The 16,142-nt window shown below is 37.7% G+C and overlaps 1 protein-coding gene across 1 annotated transcript in view; it reads right to left on the bottom strand.

The window, feature by feature from the left end:
• Positions 1-16,142, bottom strand: part of MALT1 (MALT1 paracaspase) — a 72,734-nt gene that overhangs the window by 42,083 nt on the left and 14,509 nt on the right. The window contains exons 3-7 of the mRNA XM_067545465.1: positions 12,885-13,006; positions 11,208-11,358; positions 2,032-2,210; positions 1,277-1,373; positions 428-460 (exon numbers count right to left, since the gene is read on the bottom strand). Coding sequence (XP_067401566.1) covers positions 428-460; positions 1,277-1,373; positions 2,032-2,210; positions 11,208-11,358; positions 12,885-13,006 — 582 coding nt within the window. The remainder of the gene's footprint in view (positions 1-427; positions 461-1,276; positions 1,374-2,031; positions 2,211-11,207; positions 11,359-12,884; positions 13,007-16,142) is intronic.

The raw sequence follows: 16,142 nt of genomic DNA, 5'->3' as shown, positions 1-16,142 counted from the left end.
AAGCAAGAGAAGTTATGGGAGCACTGATGCTGCTTTAACTTATACTAGGTCTGAATCAGCAGCCATTGGTGCCTTGGGAGCTGTGCTTTTCCCCTTGGCATAGCTGAAGACACCCCAGCACCCTCATGTTTCATAAGAAACTGGTAACATTTTCAAGGTTTGTGTAGGCAATAGTGCAGAACGAAAATATTTTTGATGCACAAATGAAGAAAATAGCTCGTAATTTTGTTTAAAACGATAGCACCAGATGCAAAGAAGAAATGGGAAGCACATGCAGAAGTATCAAATTATGTTGCAAATCAGTGTGCTAAAGCACATTGAAGCCTTTTGTTGCACACACTATTGTAGTGATAGATCCAGCAATCTCCATAATTCCCAGCATCCAGGATTATTTTTAAAGCCACCCACAACCAAAGGTTTACTTTACCTTCAGTGCATTCCACTGCCATAGCTTTTCTTCCTTGGTTTTTAAGAGAAAAATCTGAGTATAATTCATGCTCTCAATTAGTATTAACTATCAGAAGACAACAGAGGTTACTGCCAAACTGTATTGCTAAATATGGACAACTGTTCATATTTTAAACAGCTCCATCAGTTGGTATTAGCACTGAAAAAATTTGGTTGCCAAAGTTTAGGTGTACACAATATTAGAGTGAAAACACAAAATAAATAGTTACATAGTTACAATAAGTCTAAATTCATATATACAATTCAAGTACCTATAAAGACCGATCTAGACGTTATTAGAAAATATTTTCCCCTTGTTTAGGTTTCTTGTGCATGCACATGTATACACACCAAACTGGATTACACATTTATTCTCCTTCACTGTGGGTAATTTCACTTGGTGCTATTTGTGCTTATGAAGGAAGCAAGCAACTGTAACTCAGTCACCACCACCATCAAAATCCTTCAGTGAGATCTCAATAGTCAAACAGGTCATTCTCTTGTCAAAGCACTGGCCCTACCTTCTGTTCACAAACTACATGAACTTAATGATTTTTCACTATATACTAGCATGTTCAGAAACTTGATAAATTGCACAGAAATGCTAGCAGAGGATCTCTAAGCACTTTAAAAATGGTTACGTTTCTAAAAATCCCTGAGTGTTGGCAAGTATAACTATTTTATAACTATCGGGCAAACGGGAGTTACAGAAAGGTTAAGTGACATGTCCATGGTCATGCACTGGGAGCTTTGACCAGGAATTCTAATGCCAAGTCATCTGGCTTTATTTATCAAGTTTTATTGTGTGTCATATTAACAGAATCATTACCTATCATGACTTCTATCTTCTTGCTTTCTTGATTGTCTTGATCATTAAACACACGACACCAATAGGTCCCCTGATGTTCCATGTCCACATAAGACACCTGTATAAACATCAGAACCACACATCTCAAATAAAATAAAATTGCATTTTCAGTTAAACCAATGAAAGGGAAAAGTCATGAAAATTATATCTAAACATCCTTTACAAGACTTCAGATACAAAGGCCCTGATCCTGGAGCACAGGAGTCTGTCTTCATGAAGCTTGTTGCAGGATTGGAGCCAAAGAACTGAGCTACAAATCTATCTTGCTGATTTGAGCTGAATTCAGCATCAATACTACAGCTCATATGCATTTAGAAAAATATTTGCCACATATGACATTCTTAAGCATGGGGCAGAGAGAAGATGCATTTAGTCAAAATATAATCAATAAATGCTTCCTACATTTCTTTATACCTTTCTGTTAAGTTATGTCACTCTAGCCTGGGATACAAAAGTATCTTCTACTGACTCCAACCAATTAATACCACCAGAGACATGTTTTTTCTAATTGAACTTTAGAACTCTGCACTCCAAAGGGACTCAAAACCACTATGGAAATACTAGCAAGGGGACACCGGAAAACTGAAATATGCAAGTGTTCTTTATGCTATTTCAAGGTTACACTGATTCTTATAATTTAAAGTCTCTTTAAGGCAAATAACTAAGATAAAAGTGATTAGATTATTTTCCAAACTCAGCACCCCTCAATAACTTACCATGTACACCTTTCTGTATCCATTTGTCAGCAGAAATCCATTTCTGAACCACTGGTAATGAGGAATTGGGTTTCCAACAGCACCACACTCTAAAATCAATGTGTCCCCTACCATCAGGTTTTGCGACTGGGGCTGAATGCAGATATGTATCTTGTTTTCAGGCAAACCAACCAAGCTTCCTTAAATTTAAAAAACAAACAAACAAGAATTCACTGAGATTTTTTTTTTATAACACTAACAGACAAGCCCAGGCTTTTTTACTGCTCTGTCTTAAGTAGGGGGGAGTCAGAAACAAAGAAATAGAGAGAATGTTTAGTTTGCCTTCTATATACTTCAATTTCAACATATAAGGAGGCGCCTACGCTAGTCTCTAGACCCTGACAAACTATTATTATTAATAATGTTTGTTACACAACAAACCATTAGCCTTTCTCCATACAAACCAGATCTCCAACAACCAGACTTACCTCAGCTCAGCTCCCACATCATCCTAAACACCTAAAATGAAGGCTTTGCAGCATGCCCTAACATTAGCAAATTCAGGCTATTTTGGAATGGAGAAAGGAGGAGGAAATCAAGGACCCTCACAACTGAGAGCAACTGCCTCTCTAATAAAATCAAGGACTCGAGTACCTCTGTGGATCACAACTACAGCAGTATGGCATAGGAAGAGCCTCTTTCAGGTAGGGAGGACTTGAGATATTTAGGGCTTTGTAAATCAAAACCAAAACTCGGACATCCATCCAAAACCCAAGAGGCAGTCAATGAGGGTTCCAGAATACCAATGTCATGTGCTCACAGCAAGATGCACCACAGAACTACTGCATTCTGTGTCAGTTTCTGTTTCCAAATAGATTTAAAATATAATCTAATCTTAAAGTGACAAGGGTGGGGATAACAACCGTCAGAGCTGCATCCTACTGAAAGATCTAGATCAGACAGAGATGAAAACTCATCCTGGACACTGCTCCTGTAAAATTGTCTAACAGCAGGTAGGGGTCTAATGAGACCTTTCAATCCTTCAGGCAATATGAACATTTTTCTGGCTAACTATATTATTTCCCGAATGTATCACTCTATCCTCAGCTGAAATGAGATCTCTTATCGAGATCTCTCATGAAATCAATCATGAGATCATTGAGATCTCTCATGAGATCAATGAGTAAATATGGAAGGTATATTTTCAAACATTCCCTCTTTGAAAAGACACGGTACCAAAAATTAACTTCTCTTCTCATTCATGTTTTACATTCCTAAATTTAGTCATCAAAAAGTAGTGGAAGGGGAATACACACAAGTAGGCTTACTTTCAAAGCCAACTTTAATAGCTAGCTGTTCATCACGCATAGGGCCCAATACAGCAAGCCTTCCATGAATAAAAGTCCACTGACTTCAGTAGGAATTTTGTGCAAAGGACTTGAAAAATTGGGCCCTTACACTATAATATGTTTACTGCGATTCTCTCTACATAGCACCAATGAAGACTGTTACCAGTCTATACACTAAACAATTTAAACCAATGTTTTAAAAAATGACTTGTGATTTTGGGTCCCTCCATATTTGGTTGCTGAACTAGAAGCAACTTGACAGGGTCTAATCTCCAAAAAGTGTCAAGCCTCCACCCTCTGAAAACCAGGCTTCTTTAAGGCATTTAAAGTTAGAGGCATCCAAAAATTGAGGCACCCAAAAATCACTAGACAGTTTTTAAAATCTGCATCTCCCAGAATTGGGATCAGTGATGTTAGTAACATCCAATGTTTTGTATGTTTTTACGTATATATTCTATCAGCTGCAGCTAGACAGACAAAGGATTCTTAGAGTGAGATTTAGGTAAAACAGTCTTTACTGAAGACATATTCAGGATCTAAAAGGACTGCACCACTACCGACAGTGAGTATTTCTTCAAGAAATGCCTCCTATACGTTCTGTTTACCTGAACACACAACACTATATTTACTAGTGTCAGTTGACAGCTCCCAATAATGTTATAAGCCCCAGTGACATTTTGTGATCTATTATAGGACACTAGTTCAACCACAGAATATTCAAGGCTGAATGCTCTTATGTAGGCAGCTCCTCCAATGTTATGAATTGAATGCTTGTGATGTACTGCCATCACAGCACGAAGAGATCAGAATCTTATCTCTGTAAATTTGACAGCTGCTGTTACTGGACCAGAAGCGCAATTGTTTGCCACAGAAGCTAACTGCAGTTCAGTGTCTGACACTTTTTGGTGCCCACAAAGTATATTTTCAGTGCAGTGGAGTATATTATGCTTTAAGGGTATGCTATTGTTGGCCTTCTTTGCGGGTTTTGACTTTCAATGAAACAAGAGTAAGCATTATCAGTGTAAATTATTTTGATTACAGATAAACCAAAACATAGTATTTTGTTTTTGATTGTTAAAAAAAAAAAAGCTAATTCAGGGCACAACTTGCCCACTTCCCTACATTCTTGTGCTTCAGATGAAATCAAACCCAAATCTAAACAACTATTGGTTTGTTTTTACAAGACCGCAAAACCTAGATGACATGGCTTTATATAACCAAAACCAAGTCTTCCTGTTCCATCTCCAATACTTATTTGACATAATATTTATACATTAGATGCTGCTTATCACAAAATTATAATCTGACAGATATTTAAAAATGAAGAGAGGGATTTTAAAAATAAATGGTTAACAGTGTGGGTACCTGAGAAATGCATTCTGTAGATTTCACGAGTAGTGGTTTAAATATAAAACAACAGAAGTTACACTTTTGGACTATTTACTTATCTAGCCTAACCTTTTCACCCTCTCAATGTAGGCTTGTCATTCAAGTTACAGGGAGCTGAGCACACACACAAGCAAAAATTAACCCAACAGTTGATACACTACAATGTCATCATTTTACCACTGCACCAAAATTGCCAGATTATGCTAGCATCAGGTTTTAATGAAAATTAAGTTTCTTAGTGTTTCATACTAATGTGTAGCAACCCTTTTCTAGTTGTTTCATAAAGGTGTACAAGCACATACACATCAAAGTTAACCCAGACGAGAGCACACCACACCCAAGGCCCTTTGTGTATCAGTTATATACCCACAGTGGAAGTACAGAGGGAGCCTGCTTCCTTTGCACTAGATACAAACCTCAAAGTGGTCCAAAACTCCTGCAGAAGGGCCCAGTGGACAGCAGTAGCTACTAGGAATGGTGATTGTGAAGAGTAGCATTGCAGTCCCTATGACCTGCCTGCAGGGGTGTGCATGCATGAATTAAATTCCCATCACCACCAGTTTACTTTGCTGGAAGTGAAAATTTTAAAGGGGAGAGTGAAACTGTTATTGTCATCAAGTTTGATGTATCAATATTTCCTTAATTCAAATAGTCAAGTTTGACAGTGAATCTATTAACAAAAAAACAATTCACAGGGTCTTCTATAGTATTAGAAGTGCTTTATAAACACCAGTCACCCTTCATTCTAACTCCTAGATAAAATTTCTTCCTAAAACAAGACTGTGTCCCCAAATGTATTAATATAGAAACTGCTAAAATATTGAGATTAAATATATTTCTACTGTACACACAGAAGCAACTTCATTGGGATGAAGTCAAATATGCATGGGATGTATGGTACCATTACAAAAAATCCCACCATAGCAAGTGCAGACTTCCCCAGTAAGAATATATCACGTACCTTTTAGCTCAGCTGTTGTGGTCTCTCATTTCAATGTATTTAGATTAAAGGTCCAGAATATGCAGACATATTGGCATCTAATCTGTCAATCATTTGTGGATTAAAGGCTCAGAACAATATGTATTATATGCATTGACTCCCTTTGTCCCAGACTTTCCCATTCTACAATGTCTGAGCAACACTGCACGTGTAGAGCATGATGTATTTCAGGGATCCTACAGCACATGTGCTCAAGCCAGAGACAGGAGAATTAAAGATTAACAGAAAGCTTCAACTAAATTTCACATTTTTGGGAGGAATTAAATCAGACCCTCCAATTTATTTCTTTAAGGCGATCTGCAAAGGAAAACACAAATTGCCCACTTTGAATAGTGACTGAGTACTCCATTGAAATTTCTTATGGGCATCCCAGAAGCAAGACTGAAAGAAAGGCCCAAGTCCTAGTATTCTGCATTAGAAAGTCAGATCTCATCTACTCTAATTTCCCAGGAAGCAGATGGATAACTAGGGAGCAAGCAGGATTATGGCTTCATGGGTACAAAGGAGGTAGCACTGGTTGAAAATTTACTGATAGAACCCCTTTACATCAGAAAGCATAAATTTCACAAAATTGAAACATTGCATGAGAACTGTGAAGGGGCACACTCACTTTGGTGGAGAGGAGACAAACAAGCCTTGTTCTGCCCTAAAAAGGCATACCTGTAAGGCTTGCTCCACCTGGAAGGGAGGGGAGGAGCTTAAAAAGGGAAAACCTGCCACAAGAAAAAGGCTGCTACACTTCAGAGACTGCTGACCTGAGACACAGATCAACCAAGAGGGAAATAATTGTAGGCCTCAGCCACCCCTGAAACTGCATGGCCCAGCTGTCAAGCAGGGTGCCCAAGAGGTGGTGCGCTGGAGGTAGACCTAATTAAAGACAGTAGACCAGCCAATAAGCCAAGCCTCAAAGGGTTGACCCCAGAAAGATTGCCTAAGAGACAGGCCACCTTTGCTTTCCTTTTTTTCCCCCTCTGATTTCCCTCTCTCACAAAGGAAAAAGAGAGAGAAAAGGACTTTGTTTTTGTTTGGTACAAACAGGGGGAGGATGTAAAACAAGTGGCTCTCAACCTCTCTAGACAACAGTACACTTTTCAGGAGTCTGATTTGTCTTGCATAACCCAAGTTTCACCTCACTTAAAAACTACTTGCTTACAATATCTGACATAAAAAGTGCCTTAGCACTCTACTACTGAAAAATTGCTTACTTTATGATTTTTACTATATAATTATAAAATAAATCAACTGGAATATAAATATTATACTTTTCAGTGTATAGTACATAGAATAGTATAAACAAGTCACTGTCTGTATGAAGTTTTAGTTTGTACTGACTTCGCTAGTGCATTTTATGTAGCCTGTTGTAAAACTAGGCAAATATCTAGATGAGTTGATTTACTCCTTGGAAGACCTCTGCATACTCCCATGGATACACATAGCCCTGAGCGAGAACCACTGTTATAAACAACTTGGATTGGGACTCAGGAGACTCAGGGAAGCCCCAATCCCTCACACCAATGTATTGATATCATCAAAAATTTCACAGGAAGTTATCAAAACATTTTCTTTTGACATAATATAAACAAAAGATCAATATGTTTCCTTTTGATAAGGTTAAAATGAAATATTTTTATAATATTTAGTTCCACAAAAAATTCAAAAATTGACTTTGTCCTGATTTAGGTCAAAACCAGTTTAAAAATCTTGGAATTTCCTGCAAGACAGAAATTCTGGATTTTGAGCAGCTCTGAAAGGAGGTGAAACTCAAATAATTGTGATGGAAATGGATTTTTAGTTAAACTGTTTTTATTAACTCCTCAGATTCCTGACAAACAATCAAATGCTGAGAAAGCTCCCCCTCGTTCTCTTAGAACTCCAGTAAAAGGAGAAAGGAGGACTGGCTATTCCCAAAACACAACAGAAGAACTTTTTACCCCTGTAAAAGCCACACAAACCTTCAGGCCTTCTTTATATGCCAAACGCAAAAGGAAATACAAGGGCACCGAGTAGGGTTTCTCTTTTTCAGGTCACCTTTGAAGGCCAGAGTGACTATCACTGAGGGTTCCCCATTAAACAGGGCGTGAGCAACCCTGCATCATCCAGTCTCCCCCTAAGACAAAAAAACCCCAAACATAACATCCATTGTCAAGGGACTCTCAATGGCTGTGGAGGAGGATTGGTTTCCCCTTATTCTGCACATTCTATTGCTTTTTATCCTCTCCCCTTACATAATGCAAGGCTGACTGTTGGGGAAGGAAATGGGTTACTGTGAAGGTTGGCAGGCCTAACATCCAACTTTCAACACTGGTCAGCTTTAAAACCTCCATGCATGTGGATGATATGAGGCAATACAGTCTTACCACACAGGCTTCAAGTTCTAGACTGTCGCAACCAGAGCTCAATCGCTGCAATCTGCAGCTGCAGAACTAATAATTTATCCAATCTCCCACGAAATCCAAGTCATACTGCTTCTCTAACTAGTCAAAGAATTAGTAAAGGTTAGCATCTGTTGTAAACAGATGGATTCAAAGCCTCCTTCCTGGGTGTTTATGCCCTGACTGCTCCAGGAATAAAAGAAGTGGGAGTGCAGTAAACATCCCATCCCAAGGGCATTAAAAGTTGCTGCCTCCTTCTTTGGCTTCATTATTTCTTATTTAAATTTAATCAGAGCCCAATAGATGTCACCTCAGTTTCTTAGCTTAAGAAACAGAATTGGTGCAAGGTTTGCCCTTTCTACTCTCAGGAGCAGTGTTAGGGGATGTGTAGAAGGCATTTCTTAAATAAAGTTGCGAGTATAGACTTTCAAAAAGGCCTAAGGAAATTAGGTGTCCAACTCCCATTAGCCTTTGAAAATGCCAGCTGGCAAGTATAAGGGCCACTTACATACTGAGTAAAGTCACTATATAAGCACATGGTATTATATAAGGAAGGCTGAATAAAGATCCAACTAGATTCCAGTAACCCAGCACTTCCAATCACAAGAGACTTCTTCCCAGCACGCTAGGCTCAGTTTGTTGCCTCGTTATATCTTACAATGTCTGGAAAACACAGTAATAGCACTAAATGCTAGCTTCCCTCTCCTCCCCTCAGTCTTCTTGCTTTAGACACAATACATCTGTTAATTAAAACTTTGTTGTGGCTTTAATTTAGTGGGGAGGAGGGGAAAAGAAGGTTAATGCTTTGTTGCCAATGATGTGAGACAGTGCGTTGTTTTCTTATTTGTATATATGTAGGCTTGGCAAATCTTTTTAAAATAATTTCAATGGCTATATCAATATTTATTTTGAAGCTTTTTTCATTTTTATCTATCTAAATTTTCAAAGTTCTACAAATATTATGGGTTAAACATTTTTTTCCAATTTTTATCAATTTTAATGTTCACACACCCAGGAAATTGGGGGAAGTCAGATACTATATATCTAATGACAGATATTGAGATTCTAAAAGTTAAAGCTTTATAAAGATTAAAATGCAATTTGTCAACATCACATGTCAAAATATACAAAGTAAATATCCTTAAATCAAACTCTTAAGTCCTTAAGCAGCATTCTTCTTACTTTGCCTATCTAGAAATTTCTATTATGAATGGAAACTTTTTTTGTGTACAGTGAAATGGATGTTTACTGACATTTACTGATAACAATCTAATCTCTCTAAGCCTATATATATATATATATATATATATCCATTGTCCTTTAATCATCAGAACTTGTGCTATTTAGGTGAAACTCATTTTTAGTTTCTCTCTGCAGTCTTACTAAATAACCATGACTCAGTCCACCCAACAGAGCCAATGTTACAATTAGGATGATTTAAGACCATTAAAAATAGCTGCAGGAGTGCTTTTGGTGAGGAGAGAGAAGACAATTGTTCAGGTAATATCAAACTGAGTAATGCTTTAATTTCAGATGTTAAAAAAGACTCTGTTTTAGCATTAGTCCTTGCCACATTGGTGAAAGGTTGATCAGTGTTCCCTACACCCTTCTCCTGCCTGGAGTAATGTTGTAAGCAGAACACTACTGTAGTTCAAAAAGCCTAGAGCAAAGCACCACCAATGAATTGCATAATAAAAGTAAAATAAACTCTCTCTTTACAGATTAAAGATGATTTATTTGCTTTTTTAACTTCACACATTTCATCTCATATCAGTATGTCAGTGAAATTCCAAAACTTCCAAGTAAAGCAGTAAGAAACAGTTAAAATGTTATTTGCTCATCTGTAATGTTCATTTCAAAAGTTCTGCGGATTACCCTACCATAAATAACCACCAAAACCACACAGCTTCTGAAACTGGGAACAATGAATGGTGTTAGCACAATAAGGCCTAAGAAGTGGACTGCAAATACAAGAAACACTGTACACTCTACCCTATTTTGGTACCAACTAAATGGATACAAGTGAGCAGATTTTAATCTTCTCATCTTAGTTTTCTCCTTCCCCTTTATTTATTCTTTTCTCCTTGCACTCTCATTTTTCACATTAACTTTACATACTTTATACATGATTTTCGTATTACATGGTGAAAAGTTCCAGAGGGGTAGCTGTGTTAGTCTGTATACAGCAAAAACAACGAGTCCTGTAGCACCTTAAAGACTAACAAATTTCTGCGGGCATAAGCTTCCATGGGCTGCAACCCAGACGTATCTGACGAAGTAGGTTGCAGCCCACAAAAGCTTATGCCTGCAGAAATTTGTTAGTCTTTAAGGCACTACAGGACTCTCGTTCTTTTTCCTATTACAGGTACACTTGAACAGTATCTGTTACTTAACTGAATATCTACCACCAGTATCATAAATTGTTTAGCTGCAAAACTGATAAGAATTCTATTCACACAGAAAAGACTAACTCTTTATTTTACTCATTAGTTTATAAAAGAGACAAACACTGGATGCAGCAAATACTACATTAAGTCACTTTTTTGGACTTAGCACTCCACACATATATAGTGCTTTATAGTCTCAAAGTATTGTGCATTAGGGCTAGTTCACAAGTTAATCTCCCTCTCAGTTTCTCTACTGCTCTAGAGAGGGTGTAGAGACTGTGCTGGGTCTATGCTTGGTGCACCACACACCTCGGCTGTGTACCAGCACAGCTATGCTGGAGCCTGGCCAGCATTTTGGGAGGGATAGAGTCAAGACTATGCCCATTCTTCTCCCATTATATAGCAAGCTCTGTAGAACTTGCTTTCTCTCCTTTTCTGCATGCAGTGATATGGGTAGCCAGCACAAGACAGTGAGGCATAAAACACCCCCTTCTCTAACTTGTGTTATCATGAAAGCTGGGCCAAAAAGTCTAGGCTTTTGCTAATTAAGTCATTACAACAAATCAAAGACACTCTCACAGCAGATTGCGTTTGTCAGATGAATATTTCTTTTAAGCCTATTGAACTATGATCTGGTTGATCTTCCCCACCCCCAGATCTGCACAGAGGGGACCCATTGTGAAAGACATTTGCAACTCACCATATGACACTCCCTGGAGATCACAAACGTCCAGTTGTGCCCACCGACTGAACACAAAGGAAGAATCGTTGTTCACTCGACAGATGTAAAACCCAGAATCATTTATGTTCACTGGGTTAAAAATCAACTCTGGGGAATTCCCATGTGGAACCTGTGTTATATATGAGCCACAGAAAACTTAACTTAGACTGACTGGTGCTGGTTTGGAATAAACATTAGAATATTTGTTTCTAACAAGGATAATACTCCTGACTACTATCACAGTTACTTATAGCTTATTTCAAACTGTCACAAGAGATAAGTCTTGTCCTCAGCATTTAATGACTTAAAGGCAAATTTTGATTCAAGGACAGATTGGAATTGCTGCTGTTAAGTAAAATGAGACATTAGAAATTTTCTTAGAATGAAGGTTGTTTCAGGAACTTCAATTCTGAATCTTTATGCTTCCTACAACTAGCTAGATGGGATTCCCAAAGCATTATCCCAGCCAGCTTTCATGTTATATCAGTATTGTCATAAGCAAACGTATGCAACTCTGAACTGGAAACTGTTAGAACTCTTGGGGGGCAGGGGAGTGCAACAAAAGACTATACATGAAAATAAATTTACCATCAGATCTTTATCAGATAATAATAAAAATATACAGTAAGTAGTGCATTTGTAATACACATTTCAGTAACAGACAATCTAGCTGGATCAAACTAGTTTTTTTAACATCTCTTACAGTCTAAAAGTGATCTAAAATTACATCTTCAAAATGGCCTTTAAAACCACTGCTAATGTAACATTGACAGACCTGTCATCAGTGGGTGGGATTAAACCTGGAACTGCTGAAACTGTATATGAGCCTCTACTGTATGAGCTAAAAGCCCCATGCCTCTTAGCTAAGGCTATAGCAGACTCATCAATCTCTAGCTGGACAAGGTGCCACTAGAGGGGGACACAGTGCCACACCAATATCATAAATGTTCATCAATAAACATTCCTCTTACAGGAAGATATGCCTGGATTAAAGGGGAGGGGAGTGTGCATGTGAGAGAAAGAAGTTGTGTTAGATTTTAAAGGGGGAATGATACTCAGGCTACAGAAATATCAACTCAGACCCACTTCAACAATCTATTTTATTGGTCATATTTGTGACATGCTCACTTTAAGCCTTCAGTCCTTCACTTCTAGGTGACCAGTTCCAACAGGTCCTAGTAGTATATCAATTGGAAGTTGTTATATTCCAACAGCTGTTCAATGGCCTGCATTAAATGAATTAGTGGTCTCAGTCCAGTTCTCAATGGGCAGATATCCTCTCCCATTCCCGATTGGCACCATTCTTGCAGGGTCACACAATCCATGGATCAAGCTGGATCTGTAGATTGGGCTATCCTCTAGACACTGTCACAGGCAGTTGAAGCACATGATATCAGAAGGGTGATGTGGGAAAGCTTTAATTAACATAACCTCTGTTGTATTACTTCTATGAGTAGAGTACTGAGGGTTCTGCTCTTTAGGGTTGCCAATCTGGAAACTCCACCATAAATGTTCTTTAAAATATCTTTGAGCCAGTTGGAGGGGTTGAGGGGAGGGAGAATTGACTCCAGTTTTTTGTAAGGATTTATATTCTGCAGACTACTTTTACCCAATAACTTCAGAAGGTCCTTGAGATATCCTATATTTGGTTTTTACCTCTTTTTCCTGTTTGAACCACTGATAATGCAAAAATGGATGTCCAGTTGCCCAGCAACATAACTTGACCATCTGTCCAGATAACACTGCCTTCGAGTCTGGCTGTACAACAATCTTTATACCTTTAAAAAAAAAAAAAAAAAAAAAAAAGTTAAGACATCACAACAAGAATTAACTTGCTTCCACTTACCTTTTGTAAGTTAAATATTGTTGTACGATTAGAGCTGCGCTGCTCTATTTTTGCTGTCAGTCTACCTACTACATGTAACTTTATAATTGTCTGAATTGTTTATTTTGCATACAGTGATTAAGATTAGTTATAAGCGGTACACTGAGGATTACATAAGGTTTTTTTATATTAAAAATTGCTTCCTTATTTAACTTTTTTACTGACACAATTTTAACAGAAACCTGAAGTTGAGGGTCTGTTGCCAGAGAAAGGATTTAACTTTTTGTATATTAGACAAGTTTTTTTAAATATGTATTAAACACAAAGGAATTCACAAATAACATTTACACCCATTTTAAGGCCCCAATACAGAGTGGAGTGTAGTATGAATGAGAATCAGGCCCTTTAAATGTTTTGTTCTGTTCTTGATATGTTACTGTCTGATACCTCATTTTTATTACAGCTGGTTCAATTTAGACAACAAAAATTATTTTAGTCCTAAAGGACTTTTCTAAGACCTTTTTCCCCCAAAGTTTTCTTGTTTCTGCATTTTAAGTGTACATATAGTCATTCACCTATTGGTTTTTCAGTGAGTGAGTGTGTGTGTGTTTAGGGTCTATATTCCTTATTTTGATCGATCAGTCTAGTCCCATGGTGGGAATTTTTTTCAAGATGAGGAAAGTAGACACAAAATATGGTCCAATGCTTAGGGTACTAGCCTAAAATTTGGGAAGCCAGCATCCAGTTGTCTGCTCTACCACAGACTTACTGTGATTTTGGGCATGTCACTCAGGGCTTGTCTGTATGGGAAAACTGACCAGAATAGCTACAATGGAATAGGTATTCTGCAATAGCTCCCCATCTGGATACTCTTATTCCAACATAAGCGTCCACTTTAGAGTTATTCTGGAAAAGCTAACATGCTTCAAATTCATATTAACTTATCCTGGAATAAATTACCCATGTACACAAGCTCTCAGTCTCTATGCCTCAGTTTCCCATCTGTAAAAATGGGGATAATAGCACTTTACTTCCTTACAGGAGTATTGTGAATCACAGAATCATAGAAATATAGGGCTGGAAGAGACCTCAGTAGGTCACCAAATCCATCCTCAGCACTGAGGCACAACCAAGTAAACCTAGGCCATCCTTGACAAGTATTTGTCTAACCTGCTCTTTAAAAAAATCTCTAGTGATGGGTATTGCACAAGGGCCCTTGGAAGCCTATTCCAGAGCTTAACTAACCTTATAGTTAGAAAGCTTTCCCTAGTATCTAACCTAAATCTCTCTTGCTGCAGATTACTTGTCCTGCTAAAGAACAACTGATCCCTCTTATTTATAATCGCCCTTAACATATTTGAAAACATATCAGGCCCCCGCTCAGTCTTTTCTGAGGACTAAATATGTCCATATGTTTTAATCTTTCCTCACAGGTCAGGTTTTGTAACCTGTCTACCATTTCTATTGCTCTCCTCTGGACTCTCTCCAATTTGTCCACATCTTTCCTAAAGTGTGGCACCCAAAATTGGTCACAGGACCCCAGCTGAGGCCTCACAAGTGCTGAGTAGAGCAAGACAATTACCTGTCATATCTTACTTACAACACTTCTATTAATATACCCCAGAATGAAACTAGCCTTTTCACAAATGTATCACATTGTTGACTCATTCAATTTGTGATCCACGGTAACCACAGCTCCTTTTCAGCAGTACTACCACCTAGCCAGTTATTTCCCATTTTGTAGCTGTGCAGTCGATTTATCCTTCTTAAGCAAAATACTTTGCACTCATCTTTACTTAATTTCATCTTGTTGATTTCAGACCAATTCTTCAATTTGTCAAAGTCATTTTGAATTCTATTCCTGTCCTCCAAAGTGCTCATGACCCTTCCCAGTTTGGTGTCGTCAGTAAATTTTATAAGCAAACTTTTCACTCCATTATCCAAGTCATTAACAAAAATGCTGAATAATACCAGCTGGCCCCCATGGGATCCTAGTTTGACAGGAAACAACTGATAACTACTTTTTGAGTACAGTCTTTCAAACGGTGGGGCATCCACCTTATAGTAATTTCATCTAGACCACATTTTCCCAGTTTGCGTATGAGACTGTCATTGGGAACTGCATCAAAAGCCTTAGTAAAAAATCAAGATATAATCATGTTTACTGTTTCCTCCCATCCAGTAGGTCAGTAATCCTGTCAAAGAAGGAACTTGGGTTGGTTTGGCATGATTTGTTTTTGACAAATCTATGCTGGCTATTCCTTATAACTCTATTATCCTCTAGGAGATTGCAAGGTAGTCACATTAAAGTATTGTGAGACACTCGAATACAGCAGTGATGGGGAAGTCAAAATTACTTGAGAAGTAAAACATTTAATTTTCAAATGTAAATTCTGAAAATAGTTTTTTTTAAAAGTCAATACTTCCACAGAAAAATCGGAACAAACAAGCATTAACAATGAAACATTGTCAATTTTCCAAAATTTCCAGAAATTTCTTTTAAATCAGCTCCAGTTGTTGCTAACATTTCATAACAAAAATATGTAAGAAAACCAAATTCTCTGAAGGACTAGCACCTCCCATTCTGTGGAGATATTACAGTAACACTAGCAAGTTCTAAGAAAACTGGTTTAAACATTCTTCAGAATTTAGTTTGTTTTCCTATAAACATTTATAATTTCACCTTGAAGTAAATATTTCAGCATAATACAGTTCTCTCTTATTATAAGAGAATTTTTAAGATCTAAATATTTGGCTCTATTTTGTAAGAGATTACAAATGTGTGTTACTGCTTCTTGTATTTCTTCTGGAAGATGAAATGCAGAAGTCTTAAAATGTGTTTTACCTGGAAAAGTGGCTAATACTGGTTTGTCATGGTTTCTCTGCCATCTTTCACTAATTTCTGCATAGTTTACAAGTAAAAAGATGATTTTACCCTAAGTTTCAGTTCCATGTAAACACAACCTCAACATTGTATGTATTCAGACTGAGTTGCCTGCGTTACTATGGGAACTTGAGGGGGCAAATACCTAAGCCTGAGTTTCAACCAGTATGACTCACTGAAGTTACAGAAAGTTGGGCAGTATTAT

Source organism: Emydura macquarii, unplaced genomic scaffold (assembly GCF_026122565.2).
Source record: "Emydura macquarii macquarii isolate MOO-44397 ecotype Brisbane River unplaced genomic scaffold, CSIRO-AGI_Emac_v2 contig_1045, whole genome shotgun sequence".
NCBI classification, from domain to species: Eukaryota; Metazoa; Chordata; order Testudines; family Chelidae; genus Emydura; species Emydura macquarii.
The sequence above is the reverse complement of the archived record's forward strand: the minus strand, read 5'-3'. Positions and strand labels throughout refer to the sequence as shown.